The 20,486-nt window shown below is 39.9% G+C and overlaps 1 protein-coding gene across 2 annotated transcripts in view; it reads left to right on the top strand.

Moving 5' to 3' along the window:
- rad18 (RAD18 E3 ubiquitin protein ligase) overlaps positions 1-20,486 on the top strand; it is a 238,750-nt gene that overhangs the window by 65,122 nt on the left and 153,142 nt on the right. For both annotated transcript variants that reach the window (XM_073072485.1, XM_073072486.1), the window contains one exon: positions 10,237-10,421. In XM_073072485.1, coding sequence (XP_072928586.1) covers positions 10,237-10,421 — 185 coding nt within the window. The remainder of the gene's footprint in view (positions 1-10,236; positions 10,422-20,486) is intronic.

Consider the following 20,486-nt stretch of genomic DNA (forward strand, 5'->3'; position numbering starts at 1 on the left):
AGACTGTTTTCTAAACGGAGGGAACATTCAAAAACTCCAAGGTGCAAAGGAACTTGAGCGTCCTCGTGCTGGATTCCCTAGAGGCTAATTTGCAGGTTGAGTTGGTGGTGAGGAAGGCAATGTGACGTTAGCATTCATTTTGGGAGGATGAGAATATAAAAGCAGGGATGTAATGTTGAGGCTTTGTAAGGCACTGGAAAAGCCTCAGCTGAAATATTGTGAACAAGTTTGAGCCCCTTATCTAAGAAAGGACGTGCTGACAGTGGAGGTGGTTCAGAGGAGATTCACGAGGATGATTCCTGGAGTCAAAGTGCTACCATATCGGGACCGATTGACATCTCTGGGCCTGTACTCACTGGAATTCAGAAGAATGGGGGGGGGGGTGGAATCTCATTGAAACCTATCGAATGTTGAAAGACTTCGAAAGAGTGGATGGAGAGAGGATGTTTCCTATGGGGGGGGGGGGTTTCTTACTATAGAGGGATGTCCATTTAATATGGAGATGAGGAGGAATTTCTTCAGCCAGAGAGTGGTGAATGTGTGGAATTTTTTGCCAGAGGTAGCTGTGGAGGCCAAGTTATTGGGTATATTTAAGGAGGAGGTTGATAGGTTCTTGAGTAGTCAGGGCACGAAGGGTTATGGGGAGAAGGCAGGAGATTGGGGTTGAGAGAAAAATGGATCGGCCATGATGAAATGGAGGAACAGACTCGATGGGCCAAATGGCCTAATTCTGCTCCTATATCTTATGGTCTTACAGTCTTATGGTCATATACTGTAGCTGATGTGACGGCTTTAACATTTGATTGCTGCACTCTCAATACAAAGTCAAATATAGTTAATGTTGAATTTCTCTGCAATCCCAAGCTAATAAATATTCATGAGATAATTTTTCCTCCAGAAAAATTAGAAAATTATGCCTTATACACATTGGACTGATTGTGACAGAGTTCAAATTTCTATTAAAAAACACTTGCTTGTGTAAAATCTTACAATAAGCAGCATTATCATTAAAGCAGAATGACTAATTGCTTATTTTCATTTTCCTTCCATGAAAATATATTCATTTATGCATACAAAGAAAGCTAAATAAAATAATTTGTGCAAAATAATTTTTGTTTATTATGAAATATTTGAAAAGAAACAATTTCAGGCATGTTTTAACACAATATAATCATCTCTTGTAAAAATAACACCCATTGCAAAAACTGGAATAGACACTTCCGGACACAATTCACCTTAGTATATTGATATTAATTTGTGTATCATTACAAATTAAAAGTTCAAAGTTCAAATTTATTATCAAATTATGTATGCCATATACAACCTTGAGATTCATTTTCTTGCAGGCACTCAAAACTTACAAACACCAACATCCATGAAAAATCACACAAAACAAAGACCAACAAACATCCTGATGAAGGGTTTCGGCCCAAAACGTCGTCACTACCTCCTCCCATAGATGCTGTCTGGCCTGCTGAGTTCTGCCAGCATTTTGTGTTTTTATTACCAACAAACATCCATTGTGCAAACAGGACAAATAGTGCAAATAGTTAAAAAAAAAACGATGTAATTTTCTAATTTTTCTGGAGGAAAAATTATCTCATGAATATTTATTAGCTTGGGATTGCAGAGAGATTCAACATTAACTATATTTGACTTTGTATTGAGAGTGCCTAAGCCTATTGAGTGAAAGCCCTGTCACTCTGCTGCCCACTCAGACGCTGCCCGCTGGATATGGCGCTCTACTGGCTGACATCATGTGCTTGTGCAGTCTCGCCTCTCTTTAGCCCGAGTAGTAAAAAAACTCCCTTCGCTCTGAAAAATCAACAGTTCACTCGCAGCCTTCTTGCTACAAATTCAGTGGGAACCATAGAACCACGTGGGGATGTTTAAAGGGACCTTGAGGGAATGATTAAAATAGAAGGACAAAGCCTCTATAATGTTTGCTTATATTATCAGCTGGCAAGAATATACATGCTTAGAAAAGACAAGGTGAGGAAGGAAGTATGTGTGTGAGGCCAGTTTTCTGTGCTCAGTGTCAAATGTGGGGGGTCCTGGAGTCTCCCAGCCTCCTGAATGGCCACATGTGCACCAGGTTTGTCGAGCTGCAGCTCCTGAGGGACTGAGTTGGGGAACTGGAGATGCAGCTCGATGACCTTCACCTAGTCAGGGAGAGTGAGGAGGTGACAGAGAGGAGTGAAAGGCTGGTGGTCACACCAGGGCCACGGAAGACGGAGAAGTGGGTCACAGTCAGGAGGAGGAAGGGGAAGAGTCAGGTACTAGAGAGTACCCTTGTGACTGTACCCCTTAACAATAAGGCTTAGGCAGTAACGGGAATTTTTCAGCTGTAATGATTGATTAGAAGTTGATAATAGCTCACATTTTACAAAGATGTGTAGCATTGCAGGTGTGCTATTTAAAAATTAACATAGCCTAAGTTTAGAGAGGCTGGCTTTATGTTCAAGATTACTGTACGTTAACATGATTTTGTGTGGTGGGACATGGTAGTACAGCAGTTAACGCAGTCACTTTACAGTATTAGCTGTAAGGATTTTGTATGTTTTTCCAGTGACCATCTGGGCTCCTCAAGTTGCTCCAGGTTTCCTCCCACATTCTAAATACTGTATGTACAATAAGTTTTGGGCGTGCTGTGTTGACGCTAAAAGCTTGGTGACATTTGCAGGCTGCCCAGAACAATTCATTTTAAACCTTTTGAGCTCAACTGGCTGACGTCATGTGCCTGTGCAGTCTCGCCTCTCTTTAACTCGAGTAGTAGAAAAACTCCTATTAGAAAATAAGCTGTGCAGCTTTGTGATCTTAAGCAAAAATGTACGTAATCATCCTCTAAGAAGTGTGCAGCTTTCAGGACAGAATTTTTAATTGTGATGGTTAGAGCGAAAGGATTAAAAAGGCAAGAAATCTTCAACAGTTTTTAATTTGGAGCAAGAAGGCTACGAGTGAACTGCTGATTTTTTGGAGCAATTCTCATTGATTTGATTTGACATAATCAATGCACTTCACTGCATGCTTCGATGTGCATGTGACAAATGTGACTCTACACCCGTGATTGTGTGGCTAAGCACAGTTCAAATGCCATCTATAAAAGTACAGATGAATCAACTGTTGGTAGAATTTCTGATGGTGATGAGAAAGTAAACGAGCGAGATAAATCAGCTGGTTGAGTGGTGTTGCAGCGATGACCTTGCGCTCAATAAGACTAAAGAGCTGATTGTGAACTTTAGAAAGGGTAACACACACCAGTCTTCATAGAGGGATCAGGAGTGGATAGAGTGAGCAATTTAAAGTTACTGGGTGTAAGCATCTCTGAGGATCTGCCCTAGACCCAAAATATCAATGCAACTACAAAGAAGGCATGATGGTGACTATATTTCATTAGGAGTTGAAGGAGATTTGGTACATCACCAAAGACACTCGGAAATTTCTGCAGTTTTACTGTGGATAGCATTCTAATTGGCTGCATCACTGTCTGGTATGGGAGGGGGTGTCTACTACAGAGGATCGAAATAAGCTGAAAAGAGCTGTAAAGTTTGTCAGCTACGTCATGAGCAGCAACCTTTGTAGTATTCAGGACATTTTCAGGGGGCAATGCCTCAAAAAGGTGGCATCCATCATTAAGGACCCCCATCACCCAGGTCAGGCCTTGTTTTCATTGCTACCATCAGGAAAGAGGTACAGAAGCCTGAAGGCAAACACTTAATGATTCAGGAATGGCATTTTTCCCTTTGCCATCTAATTTCTGAATGGACATTGAACCCATGAACACCACCTCACTACACTTTTTATTGCTATTTTTGCATACTATTTAATATATATGTAGTAATAACTGTAATTGTTTTTTTCTGTTATTATGTATTGTACTGCTGCTGCAAAGACACATTTCACAACATATTCCAGTGATATTAAACCTGATTCTGATACAGCTTAAAAAAAAAGAGAAAATCTGCAAATACTGGAAATCGAAGCAACTGTTGGAGGAACTCAGCAGGCCAGGCAGCATCTATGGGGAAAAATGCAGTTGGCGTTTCAGGCCGAGACCCTTCCTCTATGGAAAAAAATACAGCTGACGTTTTGGGTCTTGCCTGAAATGTCGACTGCTTTTTTCCGTAGATGCTGCTTGATCTACTGAGTTCCTCCAGCATTTTGTGTGTGTTGCTCTGATACAGCTAATTTTATCTTATTACATTGCCTCTTTGATATGGGTATTTCCTAATAGATTGGCTGCATGTGGAGCATGAAATGACTAGAAGAAAAGGAATCAGAAATAGGGTAGATATATTCTGGCACCCTGAGAGATCATCGGTTGATCCCTTCAAGGCTATTTAGGCAGCCATGTTTCCTTTCTCCAGTTCTCCAAAGGGATATAATGACTAAAGTTTTCAGAGTTAATAGTGAGCTTCTGCATCAGAACTACGATTAGCAGCCCTTTCTCCACCAACTCGCCTTTTCCTCATGACAGGTGTTTGGAGAATAATCAAGCCCTTTGAACTTTAGGTAGCTTCCAGTTGCATCATCAGTCACTTTACCGTAGGAGATGTTGTGCTAGTTTTCATATATACAACATCCTAAAGTCAGATCATTTTGCAAGATAAAATAGTCATCTGCAGTCTGTCCTGTTCAACTCTCTTTGGACTAGTATCTGAGCCAGTATTCTTTGAAGTCAGGAGCTATGACTTGATTCTTTCACCTCCTCTGTGGAATTATGTTCCTGTGCCTGGACGGGAGTGGTTGGTGTTATTGGGAAACTGGATGGAAGTTGATGGAGAATGATTGAAATCCACAAAAATAATTCTACAGGGATAAATATTTTTTAAAACGTGGTAATGAAGAGTGCATATGCGCACACACTCAAGATTCTTATTTTGTTGAGCAGGAAGGAATAGATTTATTGTTCTGTAGGCAATTTTTTCAATGCCCAGGACATTCCAATGCAGAAAACAATGCATTGTTGACCATAATGCACATTAGGAGATTGACTTCCTGCGGCTCAACGAGTCTCTGGAATTGTAGTATCAGAATCAAGTTTATTATCACTATCATGATTTTATTTTGTTTTGTTGCAGCAGTTTGGTGCAAATGCATGAAATTGCTGTAAATTACAAAATAATGAAGTAGTACTCATGTGTTCATGGGTCAATTAGAAATCTGATGATGGAGGGGAAGAAGCTGTTCCTGAGTCATTGCTTGTGGGTCTTCAGTGTCCTGTATTTCCTCTCTGTTGGTAGTAAGGGTAAGAAAGCATGTCCTGAATGGTGAGGTCCTTAATGATGGATGAGGTCTTCTTGAGGCACCTTCTCTTGAAGGTGCTCTTGATAGTGTGTCTGTATAATTTGCTTTTCCACATCAGCAAGCATAGATACTCCACACTCAGTTTCCTCTTCCAAATTGTTAATGTAGACAGTGAACAGGTATGGGCCCAACACTGACCCCTGCTGCACTCCAGTCACCACTGACTGCCAACCAGATAAGCATCCATTTATGCCAATTCTCTGCCCTCTAGTGATTAACCAATCCTCTATCCATGCTAATACATTACCCCCAACTCTGTGCATCTTTATCTTGTGAATTAGTCTTTTATGCAGCGCCTTATCAAATGCTTTCTGGAAATCCAAGTACAGTCGATTCTGGTTAATTGGAACACAGCAGGACCAGCACATTTTGGTCCAATTAAACAGCTGCCTCGATTAGCCGATTTCATGGAAAACCTAAAAAGGTGTAAAAAAAAAGACAAGCTACCTGTATTTAAATAAATTTCAGAGCAAATTAGAACACTGTCAATACTACTACAGTATTATAAAACTGTGTGTTAGATTGCAATAATTATCGCTGGAGGAATTCATCCATGTATGCTGTTGTGTTCTTTCAATTTGATGGTAAATGAATAAAATCAGCGCGGGCACCTAGTATAGATAATGGACTGCCATCCGATTCAGATTTAATATCACTGGCATATGTTGAGGAATTTGTTGTCTTTGTGGCAGCAGTACATTGCAATACATACTAAAAGGAAAAAAAGTGAATTACTGTAAGTATATAGATATTAAATAGCTCAATTAAATAGTGCAAAAATAGAATTAAGAAAGCAATGAGGTAGTGTTCATGGGTTCAATATCCATTCAGAAATTGGATGGAAGAGGGGAAGAAGCTGTTCCTGAATCATTGAGTGTTTGCTTTCTTTCCTCTTTCCTGACGGTAGCAATGAGGATAAGCCATGTCCTGGGTGACGGGGTCCTTAATGATGGATGCCACATTTTTGAGGCATTGCTCCTTGAAGATGTACTGGGTACTACAGTGGCTAGTGTCCACGATAGAGCTGACTAAGTTTACAACCTTGCAGTTTATTTCGATCCTGTGCAGTAGCCCTCTCATACCAGATGGTGCTCTTGCCAGTTAAAATGTTCTCCATTGGTACATTAGTAGAAATTTGTGAGCGTCTTTGATGGCATACCAAATCTCCTCAAACTCCAAATGAAGTATAACCACTGTCATGCCTTCTTCATAGCTGTGTCGATATGTTGGGTCCAGGATGGATCCTCAGAGATATTGACATCCAGGAACTTGAAATTGCTCACTCTTTCTACTTCTGATCACCCTGAGGACTGGAGTGTGTTCCCTAGTCTTGCTCTTTCTGAAGTCCACTATCGGTTCTTTGGTCTTACTGACAATGAGTGTGAGTTCATTGTTGCAACACCACTCATCTAGCTGATATATCTCATTCCTCTAAACCCTCTTGTCACCATGCTAAATTCTGCCAACAATAGTTGTATCGTCAAAAATTTATTGATGGTATTTGTGCTGTGCCTAACCACACAGTCATGGGTGTGGAGAGAGTAGAGCCAGTGGGCTAAGCACACATCCCTGATGTGCGCCAGTGTGGTTGTCAACATGGTGGAGATGTTATTTCTGATCCGCATGGATTGTGGTCTTCCGGTTTGGAAGAGAGAGGTACAGAGGTCTGGGTTCCGGAGCTTTTCAATCAGAGCTGTGGGAATAATTGTTTTAAACGCTGAGCTGTAGTCAGCAAACAGCATCCTGACATGGGTAATTGTATTGTCCAGTCAGACAAAGCTTTCAACAATTGCACCGCACCCTCCAATATTTTCATTTTTACTGTAACATTCAAGGTGATTGTTGATATCTTCAAATTCTTCATAGTTCCTAACTTGTTGAAGTAATGAAAATGTTTCATTTTCACTTCCAGATGTTTCTGGCATCTTTGTTCCTCAATGCTTGAAATCACAGAGAGCAATGCAGTCCTAAATTGATTACTGCTCATTTCTCACTAAATATCAGTGACTAAAATCTCTGCTGTTTGAACACAAACATACACAACTGATGCTATTTAAAAGCTTTGCTCTAAGCATGGTATTATGTCTAACGGCTACACAAGTGCACATGAATGACCCTTGTTCAACAAAGTTCGCCAGCTGTCTCCTGTCCCAAATAAGCAGCATCGTGTCCCAAACAAATTAAGGATTAGTTTTTGTTCTTTAAGAGTTGTCCCAAATAAGCAGCTGCCCTGATTAACCAATGGCTCAATTGACCAGAATCCACTGTGTACAACTTCCACCTTTTTGCCTCTATCCACTATGGTTATTATATCCTTAAAGAGCTCCAATAAGTTTGTCAAACAGGGTCTGCTCTTCATGAATCCATGATGCCTCTGCCTGGTGGAACCACGCTATTTCTTCCTTAATGTTAGCTCAAGCATTTTCCCAATTGCAGATATTAAGCTAACTGGCTTGTAGTTACCTGCCTTTTGCCTATATTCTTTTGTAAAAGGTATTGTGATATTCACTGACTTGTTTGTTTGGATCTCTCCAGATTCCAGAAAATTTTGGATGCATTAGACCAACACCAAGTTTTCAGTCTTTTCTCTATTACCCGATATTAATTTCCCCTTCTCATGTTCCAAGGGACCTACATTCACTTTTGCTACACTTTCCCACTTTATATAATGATAAAAACTTTTACTATCTGTCTTAATATTTTGTGATAGTTTACTTTCATATTCTGTCTTCCCCCTTTCCTTATTGCTTGCTTAATGGTTCTTTGTTGCTTTTTAAAGTTTTCCCAGTCTTCCAGTTCCCATTATTCTTGGTGGCTTTGTATCCATGAGCTTTTGGTTTGATGCTTTCTGTTATTTCCTTAGTTATCCAAGGTTGGCGGTCACCATACTTAATATCTTTGTTTTTAACTGGAATATGCTTCTTTTGCACATTGTGAAAATCTCTTTGAAAGTCACTGTTCCTCAACTGTTCCACCATAGTGTTCCTAGACTACACAGCCAGCTTCTCCCTCATCCTACTGTATCTCCCTTATTCTGCAAAAGTGATTGGTAAATCTGTTTGGTCTCCCCTTTTATTTTGGGAACTGTAATATGAAAAACTAAGATAGCATACTATACTGTATTGTAAGAAGTACATCTAAACCAGGAATATGCAGCAGTAATTTAGATGTTAATTATTTGGGACTCTGGCTGCTGGGAAGGATGGGGGTACAAATTGGATCTCCTGCAGCTGTATTGGTGGGCACTTGGGAAGTGGTAAGGAGTGTTAGTGATGATGGAGAAGCAAATCAATGTGTTTCAGAGGGAAAAAGGTCTTCTGTGAGTATCGTGGGAATTTAATAGTCCCAGGCAATTAGAGAATGACTTGACTGGTCCTGGCATCAGGAAAAGTGATTGGAAAATTTGCCAGTGAAAAGCACAAGTACACTATTTTCACTCTATAAACTGATATTGATTCAAGTCAAGCAATTTGAATCAGTTCAGATTCACTGGTTAGTGTTATAATTCCATATTTACATCCTCATTCACTTAAAATAATCAGTTTATTCTTTTCATACTAAATGCTCAAGTTATTTGAAACTATATGAAAAATAACTCATTTCTTTTCACAATAAACAACTTGCTTAAGCTGTGCTTTTTTTAGAGAAATAGAAAATCATTGAAATAGATAGCAATATTATTATTTGTGGATTGTTAAACTGCTGAAATTATAGACCAAGTCAGATATGGAACAATAAATAAATAAAACAGGCACTTGGAATGAGCAATGACCTTCACCATTTACTTGATTAACGACCAGTTTATTTAAGCATATAAGTACTGTTCACATCACTTCTGATCAATTGCCACATTTTCCTAAAAACATCCTCTGCTTATAGATCTTAATTTCTTGTTTGCTCCTTATGTGCTTTCTTCTTTATTTGAAAGCAAGCTGCTAATTTAACACCCAATGCGGGTACTGTTGTATTTTGGTGTCTTTTAACATCCGTTATTTATTTTACGCAGAGGTTTTTCCCTGCTGTCTGGCAACAGATCTTTTTTTAGGAGAACTTCCATCTCTGCTGCAGTGGAAGGGCACTCCCTTTCCAGGTCGATAATAAATTTGATGAATCATTGACAATATCAAGTTTTCAGTCTTAGTATGCAAAATTGTAGGTACAATAGAGCTAATAGGGTGACAGTAAGGTGGGGAGGGTGTAATTTGGCATATTATATTTGCTCACTTTAGGTTACGATTATTAAAATCTAATCTCACTACAATTTCTCTTCATAGTCATGTAATGTTCATGAGAATTTATAATGCAGTACAAAAGTGCAAATCAAATTTTTTGAATTCTGCAAGTTTACAGGAAAAGTTTCAGGAGACAATAGAATACATTTATTTTTATAGAATTTGGAAGTGGATAACAAGACCAGTCTTTATTATCCTTCCTGAGATGGTAGCTATCTTCATTAACTGTTATATGCCACTTCTATGCTGTTGGTGAGTAGGGTGTTCCTGTAAATACTTACCACAATTAAAGAAAATCCTTCATTTATCCATTTCCCTGGTGAAAGATACCATTGAGTCTGCTTCCAGCATTTTTGGGTTATTGCATAGCAACTGTTAAGCTTATTAAAGCTACTGCTAGCCTTTTCTTTGCCATTTAAACCTGTAACCTCTGTTTACTTAAACTGTCGATGGAAGCTGTTTCTATCTGTATTTAAAAACTAATTGTTTTTAATCTTCTTTGGAGAAAAGTCAGTTTCTCTCATTTCTCTATATACTTCTAACTGCACATCCAATACAGTACCATTTGTGATCTGAATTTTTTGTCTGTTCAGTTAAACAATAATAAATTTGCCACAATGCAGTGATCAGACATGTTTTTTTTCTTTAGGAAGTGATATTAATAAGATGTGTTTTTTCCTTCATTTTTCCATTCAAGCTCTGTGAACAGAAGAAAACTGTTGCCAAAGCTGGTTTATAATTTGCTTTCTGACCGGGATCTGAAAAAGAAGTTGAAGGAGTATGGACTTTCAACTCAGGGCAACAAAACACAACTGATTAAACGACATCAAGAATTTGTACAAATGTACAACTCACAGTGTGACTCCTTAAATCCCAAATCAGGTGAGTAAAATTGTTAGATTGCCAGAAGTTTAAAAGAATGTTCAAGTCTTCCTTTCTATAAGTTTGCATTTAACGTTTATGTACAATTACAATGAAGAAACTACGTAACAATTCACCCCACAAAAAATTGTTGACTTAATGCAAAAAATAAATTAGAATAAAAGATCAATTTTTGAATGTAACTTTTGGAAATGTATATGAACAACAAAAACCACTTGTGGAAAATGGTTGGGCTTTTACAGCAATCCATTTGACCCACTTGCATTTTCATTGATATCATCAATCTCTATTGCCTCCAGTTACCTTGTGTGAACCTATCAATGCCTGGTAATCTAAATTACAAACCTATTTTTCATGGGGTGAAGCTGTTCCACTTAATTGACCCTAGCTTCTTAAAATTTTGAGTTCTGATAGTATGATGGTTCACATTTCGTTAAAAATCTATTTTTCATGTAGCAGCTCCATAGTGTTTCCATTCAGACATTCAGATCGATGAGTAAATGGGTGTGGTAATCAGATTTTCTACTCTGTGCTCAACTCTCTGTGCTACCACAACAAGCAGAATTAGGACGTGAGTGTTATAGGTGGGATAACAAACAAGTGGAAAGTAGATGTTGGAGAAATTAAAGTGTATTACCTTTGTTGTATAGACATGTAATAATCCAAGAGAAATCCAGAGTAACACACAAAATGCTGGAGGAACTCAGCAGGTCAGGCCGAGACCCTGTATGTTGGGAATATGAATACAAATCTTTGTGGTGCTGTGACACAGCAGTCTTGTCACACTCTTGTTCCCCTGAGCTGGAACATCTGATGATTAAGTGCTGACTGTTTCACTTTCCAAGAGAATTCTCCAAGATCCTGGCTGCAATTTACATACTGCCAGACACATATATTGAACAAGCATTTGGTGTATTGAATGTCACAATTAGTGAACTGGAAACAACATTTGGTGTATTGAATGTCACAATTAGTGAACTGGAAACAAATCATTGTCGGACTTCAGGCAAGCTTGCTTGAAGAAGACTCTGCTGAATTATCATTAACATATCATCGACAGCACCTGTAGGTCCTAACACACTTGGCACTGTTACATTATGATTAAGAATCCCTGTTGTTCCATGCCTAGACTGGATATCGGGCAATTTGTTCACTTAAGTTGTTCTCTTCCTACCTGCATACAGGCAGAAGCTAAAGGGCAAGGCTCCAGACATAAGGGCAGCAAAAAGATGGTTGTGGGAGTCTGAGCGGGTATGGGATTGCCTCAAGTCAGTAGACTGGGTTGTGTTCAAAAGCTTCTGAGGTTCTGAACAAATACACCACAGTTGTCACAGATTTAATAAAAACAGTTGGAGACAAGTATGTTGCCACAAAATCATACAGTCTTCCTTAGCCAGAAGCTTGGATGGACCATGAGATCCACAATCTGCAGAGAGCCAGATCAGTGACGTTCAGGTCTGGCCACCAAGTTAAATACAAGAGGTCCGGGTAGAATCTCTGGAAAGCAATCTCACATGCGAAGTGGCAATTCTGGACCAAACTTGAACCACTGAAGGATGTTCGACAGCTGTGGCAGGGCTCGAATTGTCAGCTCCTACAAATTGAAGCTAAGTGACATAGGTGACAACAAGCTTCACTCCCAGATGAGCTGAATGCGTTTTATGTTTGCTTTGACAATCAAAACATGGAGATACCTTCATGAACACCCACAGCCTCCGATGATCCTGTGATTTCACTCTCTGAGACCACCATAAGAGCATTCTTCAGGAAGATGAATCCATGGAAAGTGTCCAGCCCAGATAGCGTACCTGGTCAAGTACTAAATACCTGTGCTGATCAACTGACTGGAGCATTCATGATATCTTTAACCTCTCAGTTTGGTAGTCTGAGTTACCCACCTGCTTCAAGCAAGTTTCATTTATTCTGGTGCCTGAGAAGAATGTGGTAACCTGTTTCAGTGACTATTGTCCAGTAGCACTTAGATCCACAGAGATGAAGCTGGTAATGAAACATCAGATCCTGCCTGAAAATGAACTTGGATTCGCTTCAATTTGCCTGCCATCCCAGTCCCAGACTTTTCCAAAAAGCAAAGCAACCTCTCTACATCTACACCGAAGACTGCTCAAAGTTTTTATCTTTGAGGTTTTAACCTGGGCCTAGTAGAATGATGCAGCTTTAAAGAAGGCAAGACAGCAGCTATGTTCCAGTATGAGTTTGAGGAGATTTGATTCGTCACCTAGAACACTCAAAAATGTCTACAGATGTACCTTGGAGAGCATTCTGACAGGCTGCATCACCGTCTCGTATGGGGGAGATGGAATTACAGCACAGGATCAAAAGAAACCTCAGAAAGTTGTAAAATTAGTTGGTTCCTTCAAGAGCACTAGCCTTTGTAGTATCCAAGACATCTTCAAGGTGTGGTGCCTCAGAAAGGCGGCATCCGTTATTAAGAACCCCCATCTCGTAGGAGATGCTCTCTTCTCATTGTTACCATCAGAAAGGAGATACAGAAGCCTGAAGGCGCGCACAGTGATTCAGGGACAGCTTCTTCCCCTCTGTCATCTGATTTCTAAATGGACGTTGAACCCATGAACGCTACCTCACTTTATTATTTCTGTTTTGCACTATTTTTAATTTAACTAGTTAATATACATATATCTTATTGTAACTAATTAATTTATTCTATATTTATTATGTATTGCATTGCATTATTGCTGCTAAATTAACGAATTTCCCAACATATGCCAGTAATACTAAACCTGATTCTGATCTATTTTATTCAAGCCCGATCTCACTCTTCTAAATTTCACCTCATAAATCATGGCGTGTCTAATAAGGCAACCTCTCTCATTAGAAAGGAATAATGTATTAAGGAACAAAATTAAGCTCTGCCTGAAAGTTGGGAGATTTTTATCACTGGTGAGATCATGTCCAGTTCAAACTATAATTATTAATAAGTGGCAGCAATTAAAAAGAACTTGGCCTCAATCTTCTGAAAACACATTGGAGTTGTTTATATAATTTGAGGGAAGGAGGGAGGGAGAAAATAACCTACAAATAAATCCAAATGAAGTGATATTTCTCCTTTGATTATTTACATTGGTACTTACTTGCATCTATCTAAATCAAGAGGCACTCATCCCATGGCAGTGCAGGTCTTTAGATGTCTTTAATGTTACAGTGCCAGTTCACAGATACAATTGAGGAGTAAAATAATGTTGTGATATTAACTAACAAAAGAAAATCTGCAGATGCTGGAAATCCAAGCAACACACACAAAGTGCTGGAGGAACTCAGCAGGCCAGGCAGCATTTATGGAAAAGAGTAAAGTTGACATTTCGGGCCAAGACCCTTCAGCAGGATATTGTGATTTTAACTTATGACTAAATACACACGTCTTTTTATTTTTTAATTTGCTGCACACAGAACTCCAGATCAAAAAACTGTTTTCACTTATAGATGTTGCATGGTGTAAAGGCAAATATCAGATGTGCTTTGTTATTCTCTACTTAACATGAACACATCACAAACAAGTGGATATTAGGCTTACTGGGTATGAAGAATCTTAAGTTAAATTTCCATTTTATAATGTGGGATTCATAAACCTGCTTCTATTTAAGAAGCACATTCAAATGTTTAATCCGCTTTTGATTACAGCTGTTGATTTCTAGCAGGTGGGACAAATTCCATTATTATTATAAGAGATTATAGGCTTGCATTCCACACATCTGCTTTTCTGTGTAAATCATACACTGATGAGTGTTACCTATTCATTGGTTGCACTAGATATTCCCTTCAGTATAATTGGCTGGAGGTGGGACTTTGAGGACGAAGTAAGTGAGAAGGCAGGTGTACATGCAACCAAGAAATATCAGTTTAGCAATCAGGATAGCCATGTTTATAGTAAAAGTGCAGACAGGGCCACTTCTTTAAATTGCATGTATTTCAATGCACTTAGCTGAACAGGTAAGGTGGATGAACTGAGGGTGTGGATTACCTATAGGGGCAGTGAGTATGTAGCCATAACAGAAATGTGGCTGAGAGAAGGGTGCGACTGGCAGCTTAGTGTTCCGGATACCAATGTTTTCAGCATGACAGAGGACCACATGGATTAAGAGTGGAGGGGGTGATGCCTTTTTGATTAGGGAGAAATTAACAACAGTGCCTAGAGAGGATATTCTTAAGGGATTTTTTTAATGAGGCCACTTCTGTAGGACTTAGAAATGCAAAGTTTACAGTCACCTTGGTAGGGCTATATTATAGACCTAGAGGAACAGATATGTCAAGATGTTGTACGTAGTTGTGAGGATACTAGGTTAGTGCTAGAAGGAGGTATCGATTTCCCTGGTGTTAACTAGGCCACCAGGGCTTGGATAGAGGTGGAATATGTGTAGTGCATCCAAGATAGTTCCTCACTCACCATATGGAGGAACTTACTTGGGAAGGAGCAAAACTGCATTCCACTTGGGGAGTGAAGCAGGCCAGGTAACTGAAGTGGCAGTTGAGAACACTTTGTGTCCAGTAACCCCAATTCTGTTAGTTTTAAAATAGTTATGGAAAAAGATGGTTAAGCACAGCTTCAAGACTATATAAAATTTGCTGATGACACCACTGTTATGGGCCGTATCAAAGGTGGAGATAAATCAGCATACTGATGCTAATTGAAAATTAAGCTGAGTGGTACTCTCTCACTCAGTGTCAGCAAGGCCAAGGAACTGATTATAGACTTCAGGAGAGGAAAATCAGAGGTCCTTAAGCCAGTACTTGTCGGAGGATCAGAGGTGTAGAGGATCAGTAACTTAAGTTCCTAGTTGTCACTATCTTAGAGGACCTGCCCTGGACACATCATATAAATGTAATTGCAAAGAAAGCACAACAGCACCTCTACTTCATTAGGAGTCTGTGGAGCTATGGCATTTAATCAAAAACCTAAATAAGCTTCTATAGATTTGTGGCAGAAAATCTTCTAAAAGGTAGTGGATTTGGCCCAGTACATCATGGGTAAAACCCTCCCAACCATTGAGCACATCTATATGAAACATTGCCGTAGAAAAGCAGCATCCAACGACAAAGATCCTCACCACCCAGGCCATGCTCTTTCCTCACTGCTGCCATCAGGTAGGAAGTACAAGAGCCTCAGGACTCGCACCACCAGGTTCAAGAACAGTTACTACCCCTCAACTATCGGGCTTTTGAACAAATGAGGATAACTCCACTCATTCTATTTCTGGTGTTCTCACAACCGATGGTCTCACTTCAAGGGCTTTTTATCTTGTTATGTCATGCTCTCGTTACTTATTGCTATTTGTTTATATTTGCGTTTGCACAGTTTGTTCATTGATCCTGTTTACATTTACAGTTCTATAGATATGTCCGCAAGAAAAAGAATCTCAGGATTGTATGTGGTGACATGTACAGTATGTACTCTGTTCAGTTTTACTTTGAACTTCGAGGTGGAACAGGTCCATGAGTTAAAGTGCTGCTTCGAGGTGGAACAGGTCCACGAGTTAAAGTGCTGAACTGGAGCTGGGCAATCCGTATCTAGGGCATTAGGCTGGATCTAGCTGAGGTCAACGGAGTGACTCTATTAAAGGCAAAGGAATAGCTGGCAGAGTGGGAGGCTTATAAAAAGGGTCATATCAATAGTCTCGGAGCAGCATGTTCTTGAGTTAACCCTAGCTGACAAGAAGTAGCAAGGCTCTGGTCAGGAGGAAGAAGTGAAAATTGTGTTTTGGCAAATAAATCCATTGAAATATATAAAAAGTTTAAGACTAGGCTTAAGAGTCAAATCAGAAAGGCAAAAAGGGTATAAGATGGATTTGGTAGACAAGGGTAATGATAATCCCAACCGCTTTTTCAATTATTTTAACAGTAAAGGGGTGACAAGGGGAGAGACTAGGTCCTCATAAAGACAACTTTATAACCAAAATATTGTAACAGAACAAACCAAGTGGTTTGTAGAATGCACTAACGGATGGTATCACACTGACTGAGCGATAACCATTCACCATGACACAAGAATCCATCTGTATTTCTTCAAGTAATGCGAAGTGATCATTTATATCTAACTGAGAAGGCTTTGGTTCAATCAATGACTGCCTAAGTGATTGATTGTGAAAACATGAGGAAATTGCATCACGTGCTGCTGTGTTTGTCCTTGCTGCTGAGAGTACCAAAATGAATGAAGGAGAAGACTGAGTCGTGTTGGATTGAGAAAAGGTAGTCACATAGCAATAAAACCAGTAGATACATTTAGGATAGTGTAGAGGACAGTTTGCTCGGGAGAGCACGCGCAGAGTCGCCAGATACCAGCGCCAGAGCAACAGGTCAATGGCAGATGCCATCTGTCTGGCACTACATTCCTCCTTAGAACACCTGAAGAATAAAGATGCATATGTAAGGCTCCTTTTCATTGACTACAGCTCTGCCTTTAATACCATCATTCCAAATAAATTGATTCCTAAGCTCTGGAACTTGGGTCTTAGCACTCAGATCTGCAGCTGGATCTTCAACTTCTTCACAGACAGGACCCAGGCTTTAAAAATAGAGGACAAGCTCTCCTCTATAATCACTCTGAGCACCGGTACCCCACAAGGCTGTGTACTCAGCCCCCTGCTGTACTCAGTGTACACCCATGATTGTGTAGCCAAGTTTCCATCGAACTCAATATATAAGTTTGCTGATGACACCACAATTGTAGGCCATATCTTGGGTAATGATGAGTCGGAGTACAGAGAGGAAATTAAGAACCCGGTGGCATGGTGCGAAGACAATAACCTATCCCTCAACGTCAACAAGACGAAAGAATTGGTTGTTGACTTCAGAAGGAGTAGCAGACCGCACAACCCCATCTACATTGGTGGTGCGCAGGTGGAACAGGTCAAGAGCTTTAAGTTCCTCTGTGTGAATATCACAAATGACCTGACTTGGTCTAACCAAGCAGAGTCCATTGCCAAGAAGGCTCACCAGCGCCTTTACTTCCTGAGAAAGCTGAAGAAATTTGGCCTGTCCCCTAAAACACTCACTAATTTTTATAGATGCACCGTAGAAAGCATTCTTCTAGGGTGCATCACAGCCTGGTATGGAAGTTGTCCTGTCCAAGACCGGAAGAAGCTGCAGAAGACCATGAACATAGCCCAGCACATCACAGAAACGAATCTTCCATCCTTGGACTCACTTTACACCGCACGCTGTCAGAGCAGTGCTGCCAGGATAATCAAGGACATGACCCACCCAGCCAACACACTTTTTGTCCCTCTTCCCTCCGGGAGAAGGTTCAGGAGCTTGAAGATTCGTGCGGTCAGATTTGGGAACAGCTTCTTTCCAACTGTGATAAGACTGCTGAACGGATTCTGACCTGGATCTGGGCTGTACCTTCCAAATATCTGGACCTGACTTGCACTACCTTACTTTCCCTTTTCTATTTTCTAATTATGATTTATAATTTAAATTTTTATTATATTTACTTTGATTTGTACTCCAGGGAGCACGAAGCGCGGAATCAAATATCGCTGTGATGATTGTATGCTCTAGTATCAATTGTTTGGTGATAATAAAGTAAAGGTACATTTTGGCGTTTAAATGACTCTTAGATATGCAGGTAGATGTAAGAAAAATAGAGGGTTATAGATTGAGTAGGAGGGAAAGGTTAGACTGATAGAGGAGTAGTTTTCTATATGTCAGCACAGCAATATGGGCTGAAGGGCCTGTAATTTGCTGTTCTATGTTATTAAAAAGAAATCACACATGTAGGGCAGTGATGAGATAATGTTTTTTCTCTCCTGAAAAATTGTGGATCTTTGAAACTCCCTTAAGGGATGGTGGAAGTGGAGTCTATGAATATTTTTAATGCTGAGGTAAATAGATTCTCGATAAGCAAGGGATAAAAGATTATGCAGGGCAGGTAGTACTGTGGGTTGAAATTACAATATTGTCAGCTACAATGTCATTAAATGGTTAACTCCTATTCCTAATTTATTTCAGAATCAGGTTTAGTATCACTGGTATGTTTTGTGAATTTTGTTAACTTAGCAGCAGCAATTCAATGCAATACATAATATAGAAAAAGAAGAAGAAAATAAGTAAATCAATGACAGCATATTGAATAGATTAAAAATTGCACAAAACACAGAATATATATATTAAAAAAAAGTGAGGTAATCTTAATGGTTTCAATGTCCATTTAGGAATCAAATGGCAGTGGGGAAGAAACTGTTCCTGAATCACTGAGTGTGTGTCTTCAGGCTTCTGTACCTTCTACCTGTAAGGTGACTTGGACAGGTTGGGTGAGTGGGCAGATGCATGGCAGATGCAGTTTAATGTGGATAAATGTGAGGTTATCCACTTTGGTGGCAAGAACAGGAAGGCAGATTACTATCTGAATGGTGTCAAGTTAGGAAAAGGGGAAGTACAATGAGATCTAGGTGTCCTTGTTCATCAGTCACTGAAAGTGAGCATGCAGGTATAGCAGGCAGTGAAGAAAGCTAATGGCATGTTGGCCCTCAACAAGGGGAGTTGAGTATAGGAGCAGAGAGTTCATTCTGCAGTTGTACAGGGCCCTGGTGAGACCACACCTGGAGTACTGTGTGCAGTTTTGGTCTCCAAATTTGAGGAAGGACATTCTTGCTATTGAGGGAGTGCAGCATAGGTTCACGAGGTTAATTCCCGGGATGGCGGGACTGTCATATGTTGAAAGACTGGAGGTACGGAGTTCTGTAACTTCTCAGTCAGGATTGTGGGAATGGTGGTATTTAATGCTGAGTTTATAGTCAATGAACAGCATCCTGACATTGTATTGTCCAGGTGGTCTAAGGCTGTGTGAAGAGCCATTGAGATATACAGATGAAAATACAGATAATTTATTATGTACTGATTCAAATTGTTCAGTCAGTACTGCCTCCCTTAATATAAAATAATGAATTTGCTGTATTTTTTCACATTGGCACATTAACTTACTTAAGTGAAATTTCTTAACCATCCTAGAAAACACGATAGGTATGTTAGATTGATGCAACACCCAGACCCAACTGGGACTGTGTTGTTTTCAGAGAGAAGTAAATTCGGCGTTAGAATGTCGTTCTGTGAAGGGTGGGAATGATGAACACGTGTGGCTGGTTCTAGGGGCGGTGAAGTGTGGGAATCCAGACTTTAATGGTAAATATAATGGAACAAGTGGGGTTGAGGTAAGTTGCAGATCAGGGTGTTAATTTGCAGGGGAAGGGGCAATGATGGAGTAGATAGGAGTCATGGATGATGTAAAGTAATTCACATTACCTTGAACATAGGTCCAACTGGTTCACATTCTTCAAAACACTTGCTGCCCATTACGCTGTTAGCATTTAGGACAACAATGATGCTCCTCTATCTCTGGCATTGTTCAGGGCTTCCTCTTGGTTTTCACTACTGTCAGTCATGCAAGTCCCAGGTGGACACTCAGTACTACAGTTTCAGCTGAATCCCTGAACTTGGAGGACCAGTAGACCATTCTTAGTCTACCCTTTGACCTGTTTGTCATGGCTGACCCTACCAGGAGCCAAAGCATAAAGCTCTGACTCTAGCCAATGCAGCTGTCCATGTCATTGAAGCATGCAAGGCTCCAAATCATGAGGAAGTTGAAGACCTCTTGGTGGAATACACTTAACTGCTTAGCAGAATTTGTCATTCTCCTTAACAAACTCACTTTTGAATCATTCCCCTCTCTACAGGTCAAAAGAGTAGTGAAGGACCCTTGCATAGATTCTCATGATGTTTGTGCTTTTATTGGCTACATGGAACAGTCCTTGTTCCCAGTCTATTTTACTACCGGATCCCCCATCTCCCCTACACCAACTGTTTCTCCACTGCAACAAGGTCTGCATCAGTGTAGTTTCCGGTATGAATGCTGAATTTGTCAATTTCATCACTTTGGCCATCAACCTCTATCTCGCCCTCAAATTCAATTGGGCTACCTTTGACACTTCTCTTCCTTCTCTGAGTCTCTCTATCTCTATCTCACTGGATAGATCTGCCACTGATATCTATAAATCCATCAACTCCCACAGCTAACTTGGTTATACCTCTCCCCCC

Source organism: Hemitrygon akajei, chromosome 19 (genome assembly GCF_048418815.1).
Source record: "Hemitrygon akajei chromosome 19, sHemAka1.3, whole genome shotgun sequence".
Lineage (NCBI taxonomy): Eukaryota > Metazoa > Chordata > Chondrichthyes > Myliobatiformes > Dasyatidae > Hemitrygon > Hemitrygon akajei.